The sequence below is a fragment of the Salvia splendens genome, chromosome 15 (genome assembly GCF_004379255.2).
Source record: "Salvia splendens isolate huo1 chromosome 15, SspV2, whole genome shotgun sequence".
NCBI lineage: Eukaryota > Viridiplantae > Streptophyta > Magnoliopsida > Lamiales > Lamiaceae > Salvia > Salvia splendens.
Window position 1 is genome coordinate 28,155,690 of NC_056046.1, and position 14,533 is coordinate 28,170,222.

General features: G+C 34.9%; 1 protein-coding gene across 2 annotated transcripts; it reads left to right on the forward strand.

Annotated features, from left to right (window-relative positions):
- The first annotated feature begins 10,338 nt into the window (after window positions 1-10,338).
- LOC121769369 (protein TWIN LOV 1-like) lies at window positions 10,339-13,816 on the forward strand. 2 transcript variants are annotated; one of them, XR_006043539.1, is made up of 7 exons: window positions 10,339-11,412; window positions 11,715-11,922; window positions 12,034-12,098; window positions 12,212-12,291; window positions 12,476-12,511; window positions 12,617-12,680; window positions 13,403-13,487. XR_006043539.1 is itself a non-coding variant. In XM_042166157.1 (7 exons), the coding sequence occupies exons 1-7, from the start codon at window positions 10,845-10,847 to the stop codon at window positions 13,547-13,549; spliced, it is 1,188 nt and encodes a 395-aa protein (XP_042022091.1). In that variant the 5' UTR covers window positions 10,340-10,844; the 3' UTR covers window positions 13,550-13,816. The 2 variants fall into 2 exon arrangements, 1 of the variants encoding a protein (XP_042022091.1); XM_042166157.1 differs by having other exon boundaries at window positions 10,340-11,412; window positions 12,476-12,531; window positions 13,403-13,816.
- The last annotated feature ends 717 nt before the right edge of the window (window positions 13,817-14,533 follow it).

Consider the following 14,533-nt stretch of genomic DNA (forward strand, 5'->3'; position numbering starts at 1 on the left):
GGCTCGATAGACTAATTTTTCTCGTGTGACTGTTAACTTGTAATCTCATGGAATTTTTACTTATGTGATAATGAGTACGCAAATAGTGAAGGTTTGTTAACACCTTTCAAGAGAGTTCGTTATCACTTAGAGGAATGAGGCCAGTTAATGAGCTGCCACGTGACGAACATGAGATGTTCAACTTGCGCCACACAAAAGCTCGTAACGTTATCGAGCAAGCATTTGCGGTCCTCGAGATGAGGTGGGGAATACTTCGAAGCCCTTCTTTCCACCCGCTCCAAGTCCAGATTCAGTTGATCATGTGTTGTTTCACGTTGCATAACTTCATACGTGGAGAGATGGTTGTGAATCTGATAGAACCACAACTCGAATGTTTGTTTGAATATTTTGACATGGGGAGGAGACTGAGAACATTGAGTCTGTTGATGTTGTCGAACCGTTATCGGAGTGGAACCAATACAGGGATACAATGGCTTGTGATATGTGGGCTGAGGTATTTTATCTAGGTGCACAATATCACACACATGCTAAAGTGTCATGTCAATTAAGCATGTGTATATATCTTCAGATATGGTCATGATAAATTTGACTTGGGCTCCAATTTTTTTTACCTGGGTCATCATAATGGAGCAAATATGATACACACTGCTACTGAAGAATGATTCAGCTACAATTTGGGATTGTTTTGGTTTAGTATTACAAGTTGTTCACTTTTTATATTTGTTTTTGTACTGGATTCCATCCCAACTGACTTGAGTATGGTTTTTATTAATGTGGGAACTTATGGAAGGTTGTATTTGTGTACTACTGCTTTGCATTAGTTCATTACATTCAAAATATAAATAGAAAATATCGTCACTTAGGATAAAATTAACAAGCCTAATTTATCACACAAGTGAAGCTAACTTAGGGTAAAAAGACCAAATATTTCACATATTCACCAAATCAGCATTAGCGCTCAATTGTGAATAGGCAAATCACAAAATGTGAAGGAATCTAATAACTGGAGTTGGTGGAGCTGTGAAATAAAGTTAGCTAGATATTAGAGACACTTTCACACACTTTAATCCAAAGACTCTTTCACCAAATTTAATTGTGGAACTGTCAAATAAAGTTAGCTAGTTATTAAACACACTTTCATCAAATTTTAATTCGAAGACTCTTTCACCAAAAAAATTTCATAAACACCGAAATGGAAAATATATGGCCTCGGCTACAAAATATTTGTGAGTCTTCAACACACAATAACCTTCTTCGTCAAAACTTGTTCGTGTTGTATTGTGCATTCACACACGGCATGATAAAGCAACCTTTAAATGACAACAATAGAGTATCCTGCTCACGCATGTCCCCATCAAGACGTGGATTAGATCTTCACTACTTCTCTTTATAAGACGTGGAGGAGTGTTGTTACTTAGACACAAGAAATCCATTTCCTTAGAGTTACAATGGCTAACTACATACCACCGCACACTGTCTTTCTCTACAAGTTCAAATGGACAGCGGAGCTTGACAAAGTCATGCTACGTACGATCATCCAAATGAAGAAGACTGCAAAATGGGAGGAGACAGTGATACCACTGGAATTCCTCCGTGAGGTAATTGATGCTATTAATGCTGAGGTCGGGATACCATTTTCGTGGGATGATGTGTATGGAAGGTGGCTATTCTTCGAGCATTGCTATCGCTCGTTCATGGACGTACTTGCAGTTTCCCGCATCCATTGAAATGTCAACACAAATTTTATCACAGGTCCGGAGTTTGTTTAGAATGGCATCCTAAAAGTTTGGTACACTCTTCTTCCCTTAAACCCCCATACTTCTCTCATTAATCGTGCACATGATAAAGTCTATTCGGTGGATGTTTTCTACTTATCTATTATGTCAACAATGTTGGAGAACAAGCTGGCATGTGCATGTTACTACATTGTTGACCCTAAGTTCAACAAACTGGATACAATCTTTGGACATAATATAGTCAAGACCTAGAAAAAGAATGAGGTAATAATCCTATCTAACTCCACGGTGCCAGTGGAGAAGATCATAACCTGGGTCAAGCCTGCGACAAGGTTCGAACACACAACACCAAATAGAGTGAGTCGGTGTGTTCTCCTGTTATAGAAGACCATCAGAAAACGAGATGCAAATTATTTGATGAAGATATAAATAACATTGACAAAGAGTCAACCAACAAGGGAAGTGATTACTATTCTCCTAGCGCCAGAGTTGGAATATAAGCGAAGCACCGTACGGGCCTCTACTCACATCCTCATAAAACTGCTGCCACCCTATGCCTATCCTCATGATAGCTTGGAGAATTATCTTAAGTGTTGAATTTCTTATCCATGGTCAGTTTCGAGATAGTTCCGATAAGAAAACAAATTAAATCAAACAAACTTAAGTACATATGAAAAATAGATGATATCAATGTTGGGTTGCCTCACAATAAGTGCTTGGTTAACGCCTTTAGATTGACGTTCTTTGAAGCTCATAAATTATCCCCCTATTCTTAGGAATTTTTTTTGGGATGTCTTTTGTACCTACAATTTCGAAATGTGAGCATAGAATGAAGAAAATTGTAGTAGGGTATAACAAGTAACTTTTGGCAATCCCCCAAACTTTAATCATATCAAGGCATAAAATATGCAAATCAAATTATCTACCTTATCATGATTGATTCTTCATCTCCTTATTATCTTCTTTATCCCCTAATTAATTGCAAAAAAATTCAACAATATACCAAAATCAAGCAAAACAATTAAACTTTAAATATATACACAATTCATGCAAGATAAAATAGCCTCGCAATGCTATGGACATGAACTATGTGTATTAACAATCAAGCCAAAGTGATTGAATTTTCATCCACCAAGATCAAACATACTCAAGCACATCCAATAATTAATTCCAAAAATCCAATACTAACAAATTCATCAAACTCCAATCCTAACTACCAACACATATCAACAACAAAGTCATTCAATGAAAGAATTCAAGTTCAAAGTTCAGAAATTAAAAGGGAACGTACCTTGTGTTGGTTGACAGTTGAACACAATAATAATTGGTAGGATTCAAAGAAATTGATTAAATGATGTGAATATAAAGTATGGTATGTAAGTTATGTAGAGAAAACAAAATATAAAGTGGAGGAATTGAGATCAGTTTTTTTTTTTACAGAATTTAAAAAACTTGATGCACTATTTATTAGTGGTAAGTATTCTTGCCTGTCACGCGGGTAGCCGGGTTCGGGCCCCGGCAACAGCGCCAAAAACTTGATACACTATTTATTAGCACTAAAAATACTTACAAGTATACAATGTAGATCTAGTATAGCGAAGGTCAGTACCGGGATATTGAATACAGAGAATAAGATTGCAACGGTCTATTATATACTAAGCATCATATACTATCTAGAGACACGAAATTTTTGGATTTGGATTAATAAACTAGACATAAATAAATAAACAAATAACAGAAAACATAAAAACAAAATAACAAATAATACAAAGTAGGCTAAGAAATGTAGAGTTTTAGAAACCACAATCAAAGCTAATTTCCAATCGAGCTCTACTTGATGAACTGGGAGTAGCTTATGCAAAAACTCCAATTATTTGGGTGGATAATATGAGCACTATATCTTTGGAAAGTAATCCGGTATTAAATGCCAGAACAAAGCATATTCAGATTGATGTTCACTTTGGGAGAGATAAGGTGAAGGAAAAGAAAGTGGAGCTTCGATATGTTCCAACTATGGATCAAACATCAGACATTTTAACCAAGCCTTTGGGGTGTCAATTCTTCTCCTGACTGCGCAAAGCTGAGCATGAATTCCTTATCTGGGATGGGATTGAATTGAGGGGAAGTGTTAACAAAGCTATGTTGGAGCCCAATAGTGTTCAAGCTAGAGCAAGAAATGTTAAATTGAAAAATGATGTAAACAAGGAAGGATGTCAAGGCTGCAAAAGTGGCTAAAGCTGACGACTTGGAAAAGCCACTTCAGCCTGCTCCATCATGGAAGGATGGATATATTGATGTATGGCAATTGTTCATTGGTTAGGAGGTTAAGGATCCATAGCACGTGAGAAAACAAGAGATCCTCTCAGAATTAGAATCAGTTATTTGAATGACAATTGTTATGATATTTGGTTCCTATGGTAACTGGTGAAATTAACTAACTAGATATACATGGATAATATGATAGATTATAAAAGTATGGGATGTCACACAAAGCTATAGATGCGAATAATAACCACAACTAAATAATTTAGCATGAATCTATGTAATCATATTCTTACAAATGTTGGTTTATAACGCTATAAGAGATTGGAGTTGAGTGGATTCAGATATCATTTGATTTAAATTATGGGATTAAAAGTTTACCATGCTTAATGGTACCTACCTCAATTGTGACATCTCATGTTCAGTCATTCGTTTATTGAATAGCGGATGTTATAAAGAGCTTAAGGGTATTTTGAGCTAAAAAATGTGTAAAATCTTTTCAACGACATTTCATCAAAGTCGACAGAAATATGGGAATATTTTTAAGAATAAGAGCTGCATTTGATGTTAGTTATATCAAAGTTTAAATATATACCAAAAATGTAGTTCTCTCCATTTTTTTTATACGTCACCTCCTCTCTGATAAGAAAACTGTTAGGATCGTCGACTGCAACATTAGTTTGATATTGTCCGCTTTGGGTCAAGCCCGCACGGATTTTTTGGGTCACTCCCAAAAGCCTCAAACTAATTGGGGTTGGACAGAAATTATATTCACCTTCCAACTTCCCTCACTCATCCGATGTGGGATAGGTTTGTAACCCAACAAACCTCCCCTCAAACCGAGACCACATCGGGAACGCAGTCGACACAAATATGGGTCGTTCCAGCCCTGGCCCCTGGGTCATCCTGGGGCCAGACTCTAACCCGAGTCCTTCAGGGCCCGACCCTAACCGGGGCTCATCCAGGCACAACCCATAGCCACCTGGACTCTGATACCACTTGTTAGGATCGTCGACTGCAATATTAGTTTGATATTGTCCGCTTTGGGTCAATCCCTCATGGATTTATTTTGGGTCACTCCCAAAAGGCCTCAAACTAATTGAGGTTGGACAGGAATTATATACACCTTACAACTTCTCTCACTCATCCGATGTGGGATGAGTTTGTACCTCAACAAACCTGTGGGAGTGACCCCAATTAGTTTGAGGTCTTTTGGGAGTGACCCAAAAACAAATCCATGCGGGCTTGACCCAAAGCGGACAATATCAAACTAATATTCCAGTCGACGATCCTAACAAAAACTTGTATGGCCATGATGGCCATCGTCTAAGACACATTTCTTCTTGATTGGGGCGGCATGTGCACGTTGCGACCAGCTACACCTGCAATGCAGCCGTGTCACAGAACTATACACAAAATGTTTTTTCTTGACTCCACTTCAAATTCTACTGGCAGACTCTCTAATAACATAAATACTCCCTCCGTCCCATCAAAATAATTAAGAGAGATGATGATGTGAATGGTAGTTAAAGTAGTGAGACCCACATTATTAGAGCATCTTCAATGGCAGACGTCCGGTTGCCCGTCGCGATGTGAATGGTAGTTAAAGTAGTGAGACCCACATTATTAGAGCATCTCCAATGGCGGACGTCCGGTCGGACGTCCCGTGAGGACGTCGGGTGTCCTCGGACGTGCGGGCGACGGGCGGGCGGACGTCCGCCATTGTGGAGTGGGTCGGACGTCCGGTAATTAATTAATTTTTTTTAAACTCTATATATACGGCTCGTTGAACTTCATTTCATTCGCACCACTTGTGTTAACAAGTTTCTCTCTTCTTTTACTACAAATTTCATTTCTACTTAATGGAGAACAATAGGAACTCCCCTGCCACGAGCGAGTCGCAGACTCCGGCGTTTCCCATCGACCTGGAGGGAAACGTTAGCGGAAATGCGACAACAGTTCCGACAATGTCGGGGATGGGTGGAATGGGTGGGATGATGTCCCCTTATATGTACAATTGGATGGGTGGGATGGGCGTTTTTTTCTAACTATGTTTTTTTTATGTTTTATGACTATGTATTTTTGCCCGTATTTTGCTTTCCCGTATTCCGTGTCAAAATTATAATTCCGTTTTTACGTAATTACATTATTGTGATTTTTTTTATTGCGGGAAGTCCTAGTGGGAAGGGCGGATTGTGCAAGGGATGTCCTAGTGACGTGGCAGTGGGATGAGAAGTCCTAGTGACGTGGCAGGAGGTGTTTTTGGGATGTCCTAGTGGATGTCCGAGTGGGACATCCGCCCACTGGAGATGCTCTTAGTAATGTTTAATGGTGGTATAAGTTGTAAATAAGTTGATGTATATGGGTAGTAAATTGGGATAACTTTCCAAAATTGGAAAGTGCACATATTTTTATAGGGCGGGTTGAGTATTACATTTTCCGTCACAATTTACTTGAGTCATATCCATTTTAAGTTAGTTGAGTCATTTTCTCTTTTTGATAAAAAAAAACATAACAAATCTTATTTATTTTATTTAATGCGTCTTCTATCTAGTTACTTACTCTCTTGTCCATCTCCAATTCTGTTTTCTTCCAAATTCTTTTAACTCTATTCAATCTATTCAACATTCTTAAATTCCGTATAAAAAAAAATACAACACTGAGTAATAGGGAAGGTCTCCAACTTTCTTATCCAAAAAAAGGTGGTTAAGTTAACATGGAACTAATTTAGTACTCCCTCCGTCCTATAAAAGATGTCTCACTTTTCATTTTAGTTTATCACACTAAAGATGTCACATTTTCATTTATGGAAAAAGTTTTCTCTCACATTAATATAAATATTATATCTTCTCTATCCACTTAAAACACAAAACAGAACCTTCTAAAATCTCGTGTCGTCCCACAAATATGACATCTTTTGTGGGATAGAAGGAGTACTAAAATCAGTAAAAAAAACACTCGCAAGCATGCTGATTAACTTGATCACTTTACCTTACTCAATATTATATGTGTGTATTACATAAAATTTGGATTTTAATAAAGTTACCCAATTATTTATGTCCCGTCTAACATTAACTTACTGTCTAAATTTCTCAGTATACGACATGCATACATACATGTCTCTATTGGATACAAAGATACAGTACTAGAAACAACTCATTTCAGCACACTGCACACATTAAATCAAGACCATAGAAAAAATTAATCTAATTAGAATTTGTATGAAAATAGACAATCCACAAAATAACATAAAATAAAATGGAGTGGGGACTACAGACTACTAAATGATACGTGGATGGATAAGTATAAGTTTGTTTATCTTTATTTTTGTTGCTCTACCTACTCTTCTATTCCTATTAAGTTAAAACTGAAGTCAGAATTTACTACTAATAATCTCATATTTCTTCAAAATTCGGTTTCAATAATGCGGTACCATGTATACGCGTGATTCTCTTTTATTGGTATAAATCTAAATTAATTGTATTGTCTAATTCAATCTTGAATTAAAGACATTGTCAATATTAAATATCCAAAAAAAATTAATATGTGCATCCTCCAAATTTTGGGACGTTTTAATCGGACATGAGTTTTAAAAAATATAAAAAATAAATAAATTTAAAAATTTAGTAGAATACGATTACTATTTTTTATTAATTTTATAATAAAATATAAATTAGAATGCATAAATAGAATATGAGATTTATTATTAAAAATAATAAAAATAAAATATGAAAAATTTTATGTTATACATAAAAATGGGAAACAGAAGAAGTATTAAAATTATTTTATTTTATAAATAAAATAGGACTTACAAATAACCTTTACCAGAAAACTTCCAAGTTATGTATTGCTTCATTATAGTAGATTGGGGTTTGAATTATAAGTATGTGGGATATATAAAATTATTCATAAATATTAATGTAAAGCAATATTTCTTATATTTATAATCTAATTGAGTGTTATGCACTCCAAGGTTAATTGCAAGGAAAAATTAGAATAAAAAGAAAAAGCACAAATTAGTGCAGTCTTTTAAGAAAATTGTAACTACTACTTACTCTCCCTAAAAAATAAGGATATATTGAACGGCATGTGAACTAATGCATTGATAAAATAAGAGAGAAAATGAGATTGATAACTATAATAGTGTTAAGGGATAGTGGACTCATTTTATTATTATTGTATAATAGTAAGTCATAGTAGTACAAGTTGTAAATAAATTGAAGTATGTAGGTAATGAGTTTGGAAAAACATTCCATAAATTAAAATGAGATATTTTTATAGGACGAATGAGAGAGGAAAGTGTCCTTATTTTTATGGAACGAAGGAAGTACTACTTATGCCAATTACAAATATATTTAGACTCGGCATAAGTTTTATTATTTGACTTTAGAAGATAAATGAGTAGAAAATTAATAAGGTGTAAATCTCAGTTTTATATACTTCATTGGTCTCATAAAAATAGATCATTTTGTCATTTTGGAATGTCCCTAAAAAATAGACCAATTCTATTTAAGGGAATTTTCTCTCTTTAATAGGATAAGTCTCATACTCTCATTCTCCACTAACAATATTCCAATCATTTTTTCTTTCTACCTCTATCTTACGTTACCAATTGTGCGTTAGAATCAGTATCGTTTCAAATATTGTCTATTTTTTAGGGACGGACGGAGCATTAATTTTGAGTAATATGTGAACTCCCTTTGTCCTAGTAAAAATGAAACGTTTTTCCTTTTTTGATTGTCTCATTAAAAATGAAACGTTTCCTACATCATCTCTACTTTTTTATTTCTCTTACTTTATTATCTCCGCATTAACTCACAGCATTACAGTACATAAAATTTCATGCTGAAAAATAAATGTTTCATTTATAATGGGGTGAAGCTATAACTAGTTAGCAAAGTATGCTGTTTATTTACAAAAAATGAAAAAAATACTCCCTCCGTCAGCAAAATATTTTCATGTTTGACTCGGCACGGGTTTTAAGAAATGTGAAGAAAAGTGAGTGGAAAAAGTTAGTGGAATGTAGGTCCCACATTTATATATTGGTTTTAAAATAGAGTGTGAGTGTAATGAGTTAGTGGAAAGTGCGGACCATTTACCAAAAATGGAAAAAAAGTAAAGTGGACAACATTTTGCAGACGGATCGAAATGGCAAAATCGGACAACATTTCACGCACCATTGGAGTACTTTATATCTTTAAACTACGAATAACCTTAAATGATAGGTTCACTGCAGATGGAGGGAATATATGCCAAATAAACGGATAAACTTCGAGAGAAAATTCCCTAGTCAAGGAATAGCAAGGTGACAATCCTATTTGATATGTCACATCCTTAAACTTTTGACAAATGAAAATATACATAACCTCAATTCCAAGTAGATATATAAAATGTGGAAACAATTCAAATATAAATGTACACCATTTATTATATGGAAGGATTGCACATTCTATGGAGTACTACACTATATATACACACATACTATATTATATATACATATAGGTTCATCATTTTGATGAATTAAACGTTATTAAATGATTTATTCACTCAGACATCTTAGACGTAAATTAATATAAAAAAAATCACAACACTCATTTTAAGATTTTTAGGAGATTACTTTTTTTCTTCTTTATAAATAAAAAAATGTAGACAGATAAAAAGTGTGATTATAACTTTAAATTTGATGGCATTAAATACTATAAAAATTAAATTAATACGTACAAATGATTATGTAGTGTATAAATTAAATAATTATATGGGTAATTATATAGTGTATATATTAACTGTACATTATGTTTAATTATAAAAATAGTTAGTAATAATAAGATAATCTCATTTTATTATTAATAATAGTTATAAGATGATCTAAAAGACTAATTTAATTACATTAATCATTTTCAGTATATCATGAAAAAACTTATTCAAAAAAATAAGATAAAATAATTGTTGCAATTTAAAGCAATTAAATAAAATTTTTATAAACTAAAACTACTATTCAAAAAAAGATTGCTCGTCATTTCAATTACTATATATTATGTGGGTATATATATTAGTGTTTATGTATAGTGTGTCTATTATATAGTATAGAATATGCATAAATTTTCCATATAATAAATGGTGTACATTTATATTTAGATTGTTTCCATATTTTATATATCTAGACTAGTTGGAATTGAAGTTATATATATTTCTATTTGTCAAAAGTTTAAGGGTGTGACATACTAAATTGGATTGTCACCTTGGTATTCATTGATTATGGAATTTTTTCTCATAAACTTAGAGACTGATTATCTACTTTTTAGTAATCCGTAGTGAAAGAGGCGATGAAAAAAAAAAAAAAATCGATATACTCCATAGCTGGCGAAGGCGTCACTGCAGCTCTATCTCTCTGTCTGAGAAATTAGAATTGATGTTTCTCGCTATTGTCTAACTAAAGCGATTGATGGGTATTTCTCAACTCTCTTACTTCATTCGATCTGCTCCAGATATTTCCTCTCACAACAATCAACTTGTAGTTTTAATTCTCCCAATTCTGCTCTCACACTAAACACACACCCTAACCACCCTTTCCTTGTATGGCTATAACCGTCAATCAATATCCCTCCCTATTGTATCTTCCTTTCCATCCACAAATTTCTGAAAAATCTATGTCCTTTTTTTTAATATTATCATTTTCAACACCTTGTATTTTCTCCATGGCTGCTTATGGCTGCAAAGTTCAAGCTTAAAACCATTAGTTTTAGCTTCTCTGGGAAACTGATAGCGACACATGGGAGTGAGATTGGGATTAGGGTTGAGTTTTGGGCATAAAGGTTCAATCTTTGAGGGGAAGTTTCTGTATTTGATATGGAATCACAATTGGGATTGGATGACACGTCATTTGATTTGAGGTACTCCGTGTGGGCGAGGGAGGCTCTGAATGAATTCCCTGATTGTTTTACTATAACCGATCCTTGTGCTCCTGGTCACCCTATTGTGTTTGCTTCTAATGAATTCTTGAAAATGGTTGGTTATTCTAGAGAGGAGGTGGTTGGGAGGAACGGGAGGATGTTTCAGGGTCCGGACACGGATAGGAGGTCGGTTATGGTGATTCGTGAAGCAATTAGGGAGGAGAGGGGTGTGCAGATCAGTTTGTTGAATTATAGGAAGGATGGGACCCCTTTTTGGATGTTGTTCCAAATGTGTCCTGTTTTCAGCAAGGAGGATGACAGGGTGATTCATTTTTTGGGGGTTCAGGTGCCTCTCTCGAGGAGGCTGAGGTTGTCTCGACTCCGGCTAAGGAGTGAGTTTGAAGATGGGGTTGGAGTTCGTGATACTGTTTTCAGGTGTTGTAGAAGGGAAGTTTGTTCTGATCCAATCTTGGAAAGGGGATGTGCATCCTCCGCGGAGCCGGTTTCTAGCCTTGATGATCGTGGTTAGTATTGTTTTTGACTTCTGAGTTTTTGTAACTGTATTGTGTGGTGTGGTCTGAGGCTTGAAGTTGTTAAGATTGTATATATGTGAGTTAAAATCTGATGTATTGTTTCTCTATGTATAGTAAAGTTAGTTTTGTTGTAATGATCAAGCTGATTCATCTCATACGCGCCCTTTTTGACTAGAAATTTGAAGATCATTTACCCACGCCTCCACCCCTTCCCCACAGTCACAGACTATGTAATGTAACGAATACACAAAACTGTGGGTGCTGACTCACTGCAACTTATTCAAATATTGCAGAAGATGAGATGAATGAGCCTTGTGAAGCAAATGAGCTAGAGAAGGCAAAGGCCAGCACTGCAATTAACAACATTTTGTCTGTTCTGACACACTACAGCGAGCATACAGGCAGACTGGTCGGCGGAAAAAGATGTTGCCCGACTGGGAATGCACAACTTGTTTCATCCTTAAATATATCTCTCGGTAGAATCAAACAAAGCTTTGTATTGTGAGTTCGTTCATATTCACAAGATCATGTCTTCATATAATGTACTCTTTAGGATAGGTCATTTTGCTGACTTTAGCTGCCTCCTTTTCTTGGTGACATGCTACTGAACAGAACGGATGCGCTCTTACCTGACATGCCTATAGCATATGCGAGTGAAGCATTCCTAAAACTGACAGGCACGCCAATTTATCATATCACTATTATCTTATCAAATGAGACATTTTCTATACTCTGAATATTTATCTGGTCAGTCTGATCAAATTTGAACTTTCCCTTCTTTTCTGGACAGGCTATGCCAGGCATGAAGTACTGGGGCGAAATTGCCGATTCTTGAGTGGGACTCATACAGACACAACCACACAATTTGAGGTACATATGCATTTTCTATAATTTATTTATTTTTTAAATCATAAACATCCCCATAATTACGAAATTCTTGGCTCTTCTCATAATTGTGAAAATAGCTCTCTATTACTTCATATCTAAGCTTCGGCCACGCCCCAATTCGGAAAACATAAGTAGAAGCTGTGTGATTTTTGCTTCAAATTTGCAGATAAAGGAATGCATTCAAAACCAGCAAGCTTGTACAGTACGTATCCTAAACTACAGGTTGACGACTCATACTACATTTTTATGGATTGCTTCATTGAAAAATATTATATATACGACCTTGCTTCTTCATTGTTTCTTGCAGAAAAGATAGGACATCTTTTTGGAATTTTCTTCACATTTCTCCGGTGCGGAACGCTTCAGGAAAGGTAATTTTATTTCTGTCTATGAGTTAAATAGCTCATTATTACTCCCTCCATCCCCCATTAATTGTCCACTTTCACTTTTTACCATAAATGGTACTAGGCCTCACATTCCACTAACTCATTCCACTCACATTTTATTATAAAACTAATATATAAAAGTGGGACACATATTTTACTAACTTTTTCAACTCACTTTCCTTTACATTTCTTAAAACCCGTGCCAGAACCAAAGTGGACGATTATTGGAGGATAGAGAGAGTATTATATTTCAAGTGCTTCTTGTCACTTACCTGTTTTAAATTAAACTTTTCTACTGGTCTGCACTAAATCTATTTCAACAACAATAAATATCATCATGTCACATAAAAGATATGCTTCTGTGCACCACAAAACAGACTGTTCAGCCACGCTAAGTTTGTTGGTCTTGTTAATCTGTGCTCTTATAAAGCATTTCTTTTGAGTTACATTATGAAATTTATGGTATGAAAAGTTAATCAGCTCAGACATAGTTCACATGCGAGTTGCAAGTTAATTTCACGTGCGCCAACTTGCTGTATCTCCTATCAATACTGAGTTTTTCTCCACTGTACGATCTTTATTAAGAGGGTCGTTGAGTTTAACAGCCGCAAGCTGTCTCAATCTTAGATTGTGACAATACAGTCTTTGAACTTTTTCCACTTCCAAGAATATGTGTTTTTGCTTTGAACTGGTGTTGGAACATGCAGGTAGCATTCTTTGTCGGAATACAGATAGACGACCGTTGCAAGAATGACGAGAGACACAGGTTGAGCCCAGAGATGAGACAACTCAGTGTGGTTGGAGCCGTCAAAGTTGCTGTTAGGGGCTTGTCAATGGGCGCCAGTACGTCGTAGTTGGAGAAGACAATCTCATCTCCTCTCATCTGCAGCAACAGGAAATTCTGATACTTAGGTTTGCACCAACTCACTGTATCTTTTCATTTGTGGTTCAACCTTGACAATGTTGGAATCGTCATATGCGATCACACAAGTTAGAAATTGTGTGATCCATCTCTCTTTTATGTGATATATGTTGAGAAATAGTGTGGTTTGCTAAGCCTTTATTCTAGCTAAATGCACACAAAGAAGTAAATAAATTCTGATTCGAACGAAATATGCTAATCATGGTTGTTGCTTAATTAATTAACCTTATGCCCTTAATGATTGATGGAGGAATGAATGTGATACATGACATATATGCACGACTATAAATTCTGAGTCTGAACTAAATGTGGTAGAATTGATGGCTAGATTTTTAATCACATTTCAGTCAAAACTTTTCTTATATATTTTTTTAGAATGGTTAAATAACTTTAAATTTAAAGGTCGTGTCACGGAGGACTTGAATCTGAGACCTTTGCCCTCAGGCATTAACCTCTCTACTGCTTGACAAAACTTCACTTAGTTTTCAGTTATCAAGTCCAATTTAGTCATAGATTGAAAATACAATCACAATGTTTTAGCCTCGTTTTATACAACTTAAATTTTAATTTTATTATTCTGTAGTTTTCAGTTATCAAGTCCAATTTAGTCATAGATTGAAAATACAATCACAATGTTTTAGCCTCGTTTTATACAACTTAAATTTTAATTTTATTATTCTGTATTTTACATTGCGATGTTTGAAAATCAAAATGAGAATTTAAAAAATTACATCATTCTTAAAAATGAAAAAAAAACATAGTTTGAACTTTGAAGTCTTAAAATTAATAGATTATACACTAATAAAATTATATTTACTAAATAAAAAGCATAGTTTAAATATATAACTTTTTTCTCTAAAAGCTTGATACATAGTTGGCGCTTGATATCAGGTATTGCCGACGTGTTTGATCATTA

Bases quoted from the DNA above. Each gene is read 5' to 3' on its own strand.
- LOC121769369 (XM_042166157.1), top strand. From the start codon at position 10,845: ATGGAATCACAATTGGGATTGGATGACACGTCATTTGATTTGAGGTAC. The intron at 12,099-12,211 runs GCACGCCAATTT...TTTTCTGGACAG, and splicing joins AGCATTCCTAAAACTGACAG to GCTATGCCAGGCATGAAGTA. The intron at 12,292-12,475 runs GTACATATGCAT...TCAAATTTGCAG, and splicing joins ACACAACCACACAATTTGAG to ATAAAGGAATGCATTCAAAA.